This window comes from Propithecus coquereli, unplaced genomic scaffold (assembly GCF_000956105.1).
Source record: "Propithecus coquereli isolate 6110/MARCELLA unplaced genomic scaffold, Pcoq_1.0 Scaffold1742, whole genome shotgun sequence".
NCBI lineage: Eukaryota > Metazoa > Chordata > Mammalia > Primates > Indriidae > Propithecus > Propithecus coquereli.
In genome coordinates this window covers 132,079-138,791 of record NW_012142103.1, presented here as the reverse complement: position 1 = coordinate 138,791, position 6,713 = coordinate 132,079, and the positions used below count along the sequence as shown (strand labels likewise).

Below are 6,713 nucleotides of genomic sequence, written 5' to 3'. Positions count from 1 at the left end.
TGTTAACTGACTCAAAGAGAAATAAATGAAAAGGAAATTTGATCCAATGTAGATAATGACAGTCTGAACTCACTTTCCACCTCCGTTAACAACTCATTTCCTAGCTTTTAGCTCCGTTTTTGTTGTTTTTTTTACCAAAAGAAGGAATATCACTAACGTTTTTGGTATGTGTCACAGTGGTGTCATAATTAGCGTCCATAAATGTGTTCTGAGGACTTGACCAAGCTACCTGCAATACGGGGCCCGGGAGCACCACCCCAGGCCACTCTCCCGGCTCACCGCGCTGTTTGGAAGGCTCCTCCTCCTCCGTTGGCTCTGATGGGTCGTAATAGTCACTACCGTAAGTGAACCCCACGGCATTGTAGCTCCCATCCTCTGCCAGGGCTTCACTCAACCGCTTGTATTCTTCCTCTTGAATAAAAATGAGAATTTTATTAACAAAAATGGAAATTTACCGAGAAAAACTTTACATATTTCTAAAGTTGTAGCTATCAGTAAAGCATACAATGTACGTTTTACAACCTCCTTTTGAGGTGAAAATGTTTTCAAAAGTTCACACTTTGTATCTATCAATATGTACTTTTGCCAGTACATGTTTACCCACAGACAGCTGAATACACATCTTTTGTGGAATATTTCTTCCTGCTGAGAAAATTTTGGGATTAAGAACTGTATTAAAGATTGTTATGGCAAAGACAAGAACATCAATTTTAATTTATACGATACTGTTAAAGAAGAACAGTTAAAGAGTTTGGTTTTTGTTTTTTTTTTTTTCAAATCCCAGTCTGCCCTCAAAAGCTGGGAAAATTCTTTGTGGCTCTATATATAAACTATCCTGAGGTCCTCTCAGAACGCAAAGACTCCTGTTTTTCCAATCCACTGGGTACTGTCAAGATAATATCAGAAAGAGTGAGTATAAAAAAATGAATGGGAGTAAATTTTTAATACTTAAAATTTTTTAAAAAGTTTGTTGCTTAAGTAAGTTTTTCTTGAGCAGTACCTTGCCTTGCCTCCTCCTCAAGCAAGTCCGTATGCAAGGCTAAATACCTCTCTTCATCACACAGGGCATCTACTCGTGCCTCCTCTTCAGACAGCTGGTAGTCTCTGTTCCATGTGGAATACTCAGCATCGTACTCAGAAAGGTCATGCAGGTGACCACGTCCATCGTATCTGTAATGTGAACAAGCTGGTCAATAAAGAGAAATTAACGTCCAGATTGGCGTGTGTGTGTGATATTTTATATATTTATACTTACCAATTAAAATAAAGAAATAAAAATACTAAAACAAACATAAAAACTCTTCTGAGATTTATATTTAATTTTGCTAGTCATATCTCACCTACTTTTAAACTCAAATTATCTTAACAAAGTCAAAATTTCTTTCTACGGTATGATAAAACTTTTATAATTAAAGGCAAACAATCCTTTATTAGCATAAATGTTATCCATTTCACTGGCAGTTCTTACCATTATGGTTTGGTCAACCATTCAGTGCCACTTGCAAAAAAAAAAAAAATCTTTTTTCTGAGAAGTCAAATATCATAGCTTACATTCACACAAACCGAATACATAAATACCTATCCGTAAGAACCAAACGGTCGAAATTTCCTCGCTTCTTTCTGCTAGTCCCGAACTCTCAGGAGAGATCTTCACCAAAGAAACTTGCGTCGATGGGAGGTAAAATCTTGGCTAGGCTCGCCCCCTAGCCACTTGGCTGAGGAAATAAGTGCTGGGTTATGTGATAGAGAGACACACATACATAGGAACAGTGACATATACATGCAGTTTAAGGAGGTTCACTGGAAACAGAGCAAAACTATTAGAAGGTGCAGGATCAGTATTTCCTTCTGAACTTTATACCTCCAGGAAATAACATACACGAAGACACATCCTCGTTTCTCTTGCATGGACCAATAGGTACTTTAGCCAAATTAAGAACGTGAGCACTTTCTGCTATGCTTTTGACATAAAAGATTCAATGAAGATGCCGTGAACGTGTAACTGTCGGATAATAAGCGAGTCAGTGAATTTTACTTAAAACACTCAGATTCAGGGTTTCGAAAGCAAATGGAGAGAGACAAACAAAAGTCTGCCTAATTTTCTAATGCTGACTTTTGTAATGGGGACCAAAAATGTTAATGTTAAAAAAAAAGAAACAGGGAAAAGGCCAAAAATTCCAGGGTAGCCAAGTTATTGCATTTTATGGAATTTCAAAATTAATTTTACTTTGACGTAAACCTCCTTAACTTACAAATGTAGATTATTTTAAAATATTACACATGTACATGTGTAGCGTTTGCTCCCCACCGGTTTTGGAAGACCTAACTCAAATCATGTACAGAATGATATGGAAAACTGCATAAAGAGCTCAGACTTCAGTGCTTACCAAACTTTAATAATAAATATCACAAGTAACACTTTGGAAAACCAAGCCTGATAACTCGGGTGACATTCGATATAAACCATGGCTTAAAGGCACAGCACGTTTGAGCGAAGCACAGAGCCATCAGATCCAGACCTGATCTGACCTGGCAACCCTCCCTGCACGGCGCCTTGTTTTCTAGATCTAATTCCAAACGGAAACGTCAGGGATGGAGAAAGGCCTATTTGGTCGTTAATGTGTCCATTCTGGCCAGCTCAGAGGTCATCCCTACAGTCGTGTTCCAGGGCTTTGCGGAATCCAGTTTTAACGGTCTCTCAATCGATGGGCTTCCTTCACTTGGAGACACTATTCCACAGTTTAATGGCTGGTCACGGTTAGCTTTGCAGTCCGGGCCCCAGAAGTAGTGTTGCCAAACTGGCAAAAAACAAAACAAAAAACCCACCCCACCCCCAAAATGCAGGTAGGAGGGGAAGGAAAGGAAAAATGAAAAAATGGGAGGAGGGGGGGGAGCAAACAATCTACATCATGTAATGTCATCCTTTTCAAATCAAACACCTTTAGAAATCCCTGATCCCAGGCCCCCTCTGCCCACAGTCGCTAAACATCTTCCAGGGTGATCACCTAAAGCAGGTTTTATCTGAAAAGAAACAACACTTGTGCGTCCCGGCTCCGCCCTGCAGTTTTAAGACACAGTGGAACCGGCCCTAAGAACACTACCTCTAAGAAAGAGCAGGGCCGGGGTCCGCACGAAGTCAACCGACCTCCAACTGATGGGCAACTTAACCCGCTACCTCGACCTGTCAGACTCGTCGAGTTATCACCGGGGAGGGGCCAAGCACAGGCGCTCCACTGAGGGCGCTGGGGCACGAAAGGTTCAGGCTAACTCACGGGGTCCCAAAGAGGCTTCTAACCACGGCCTGAGCGTGCGGCGTTGCAGAAGAATAAAAGCGCGCTTCCCGGGCTGCCTCCCAGCGCCCCGCGCAGCGGGAGCGCACGACCCCACGGCGGCGCCGGGCGGCAGGCCCCGGGCACCCGCAGCTTCCACCGCGCGGCATCGCCAACTGCAGCCCGGCGACGGGGGCGAGGGGTCGAGGGGGCTGCGGGAGCAGAGACGATCCCTCCGGCGACAGACGCGGCACGCAATTCCGGCCAGTGCCTTAGGGCAGCTTTCACCGTCCCCCAACCCCAAGAACACCGGGAGGAGGTGGGGACCGGGGAGGGGGTGCCCCCAGATCCCCGCTGGCTCCAGAACACCCCTTTTCGGTCCTGGCCATCAAGTCAACATCAGACGAAATCAAGCGGGTGAGGGAAGGGGAGGATCGACGGGTGGGGGGCGGAACCGACCTGTCGATGAGGATCTTGTGGTCCCCCATCCAGGGGATGAGGTGCTGTCCCTGTTCCTGGGCCAGGGCCCGCTCGTCGTCCCGGAACAGTTTGCAGGCATAGCCGAACACCAGCAGCTCCACTCGGCTCCCCCCACCGCCGGCGCCGCCGGGCCCGGCCTCCTCCTTCGCGCCGCTTTTCCTCTCGGGTTTGGCGCGGCCTCCGCCCGCGCCGTACATGACAGCGTCCCCGGCGTCCAGGCCGGTCCTCTTCTGCGCCGCGCGACGTCCCGGATGCCTCCGCCTGGCCTACCCCTTCAGTCAAAGGCGTCGCTTCCCGGCCCCGACCTCAACACCGCCGCCATAGCGGGCCACAAAATGGAGGAAGCGCAACTTCCGGCAGGAGGGCCCGCACTTCCGGCGATTGCAGCGGCAGATTCGCCACAGCTTGGAGCCGTTTGAGCCTCTGGAAAACATGCCGACTTCAGGGCTCGCATTCAGATGCGTCTCCACGATCGGAGCTGCTTCGTGAAGGGGAGAGCGCATTTTTAACTTTTATTTTCTGGGGCGGCCATCAAGAACGTGACGAAAGCGCGGCGTGAGGATCGCGCGCCGGCTTCGCCGCGGCCGGTCGGGGAGGGGGACGGCGGCGCAGGGAGGCCGGGCTCGTCCCCGCGGGTGTGGACCGCCTCGGGCCCGCCGCGGGCGCCGCGTTCCAGTGGCGGGGCCGCGCCGGTCGTGCTCTGCCCGGGGCGGTGCACTCCTTTCTTTACGCCGTTTCCTTCTCGGTCGCAACGGGGTCGTGACCGTGGGCCCGCCCACCTCGGAAGGTTTCCGAGGCAGCTGTCAGGCTTGGGAGCCGGGAGGCCCGCGCGGGTGACGGGATTTTAGGGCCCGGGGACCCGGGTCGGGGGAAGCGGGCGGGGGTGCGGGCAGACCCCGGTCTCGGAGGCAGGTCGCCCGGGCGCGGCGTGATGGTGCCCGGTGTGCTTCCTCCGGCTGCGGTTTTCCCGCCTGCGGTTCCACTGGGCTCTTTCGGGTCCTTTCAGCTCGGAGGGGCTGGAGTGCAGAAGTTCAGACTTGGGGACTGGCTCCCCCAACTCGTGCCCGCGACTGGAAAACTCTAGGGCGGGCAGACGTTCCCCCTTCTGGGCGTCAGATCCCTTCTCTGTAAAATAGCGATGTCTTTTTAGCAGCAATGTTGAAACGAGATGAAGCTTATGAGTGTTGACCGGTTCTTGAAAATTAAGCAGCAGCGGTTCCCAAAAAATGGGCTTCATTCAGGTTTCCCCGGACCGGGTCGCACTCTGTCTTCACTGGGCAGCCCCCCACCCGGGTTAACTCGGTCGTCCCTCCCCCAGCGCGGCCTTGTCTGTCCGCGTTGTGAGTTCCCCTCACTTGCCGGCCCCCCGGCCCTGCCGATTTGTCTTGTGGCGTTCACCGCCACTTTGCTGACACGTCAGGTGTTCGGTGTCCCGCTGGAATTGGCTTTAGGAGAGCTGGGACTTTGTTCGGTTCCCCTTAGCATCCTCCGTGCCTGGAAGAACACCGGGCATGCGGTGGGGCACCTGCTGGTTAATACCCGCACGGCGAGTGGGCCGGCACCTTCCCGTCTGCCTCTGCCTCACCTGCTGCTGCTGAGGAGGATGTGCTGTCATGGTTGCCCCCAGGCGTGTGCTGGTCTCCTGGGGTGTTGGGCCCCTTCGGGCTTTGCCTTGAGTTCGAGGAGTAGGGTGTAAAACAAATAAGAAGGCCATTAGCCTGAGGTTGTCTCTGTAACTGCAGATCCCACGCAAGCAAACCGACACTTAATTCAATTTAAAAAGTGACGTGAAACTTAGCTTAATCAGAAACCGCCAACTAACCTCTAACTGGGGCCTTTCCACTGGGTCATACCCAAGTAAGGCAAACGCCTAGCTGCAGCTACTCAAGGGATTTCTCCGCTCTGCTTCCGTGTTCGGTATGAAAGCTCGCTGCTCACGTTGCAGAGTAGAGCTCTCCGAACCTCTTCCAGTTCTGAGTGCTGCCTGATTCATGAATTGCTTTTTGCTCAAATAAACTGTTGAATTTGTCTAAAGTTTTTCTTTTAGCAGTTCTGGTCTCAGGAATGGGATCTGAAGGAAACCTCCCCCGTCCCCCCAGTGATGACCCCTGGAGCAAGAAGAAAACAGGTATAGGTGCCCCTCTGTGCACGACAGTTTTCTAGGTAGCCTTGGACTGACCCAGTTCTCCCCACTTCTCATTTGTTGTTCTCAAGAATAACTGTAGAATATCCTGGCAGTGCAACATTCTGAGGTAGGGAGGGACTGGCTGAAACAGCCCAGACTATGTTCCACCCTCCCCTAGAAACAGGATGTTCTTCTGCGCTTTAGCCTGGTGATCCATGTAACCCTGACGTGTTTAACCCTGGGTGGGCTGTCTTTTGGGGTCTCTCATCTGCGGTGTGAGTGCGGCACACACAGTCAAGACTCCATCTGCCCCGGGCAGCTTTCTGAGCCTTGGGGGATTGGCGTACAGTGAGCCCTGGGCTTCTGTTGCCCCTTGCCACCTGTCTGTAAGTGGTTGGCCCGCTGCATGTCACTTGTTGCTTACGAGGGTGTTCTGTCTCATGGATTAGAATAAGTCGGTAACCAGTGCACAGTGAGTCTGCCTCACTCAGCCCGTTGTGCTCACTGCCCTTTGTTGTGCATTTGGAGGTCACCGCTGGCAGGTCCTGCTTAGATACAAGCTCCACAACTTCTGTCGAGTTCTCCAAGTTTATTTGAACATGTTTGGTCTGAACTGGGTCCAGAAGTCACAGTGGAAACTGGACTGGGTCCAGTACAAGGCCTCTGGGAACTGGACTGGGTCCAGCTGAGGCCTCTGGTAGGTGAGATGACAAGAAGACAGGGAATCATGGCTTCTGCTGGATCCAAGGAGTCTGGTCCTCCATCTGGAACTCCAGCTGATTTCATGTGTAAGAGCTAGGGACTCAGAATCTGTGCTTTCCTAGAGAAACCGGTAAACC

The 6,713-nt window shown here is 50.9% G+C and overlaps 1 protein-coding gene across 1 annotated transcript; it reads right to left on the bottom strand.

The window, feature by feature from the left end:
• Positions 1 to 279: 279 nt before the first annotated feature.
• LOC105808463 (splicing factor, suppressor of white-apricot homolog) lies at positions 280 to 4,086 on the bottom strand (the record flags this gene model as incomplete). The annotated part of the gene is made up of 3 exons (XM_012642113.1): positions 3,729 to 4,086; positions 1,001 to 1,170; positions 280 to 411 (listed from the first exon to the last, which is right to left on the bottom strand). Coding segments are annotated over exons 1-3 (520 nt in total), but the record flags the coding sequence as incomplete, so codon positions are not given.
• Between the last annotated feature and the right edge of the window lie 2,627 nt (positions 4,087 to 6,713).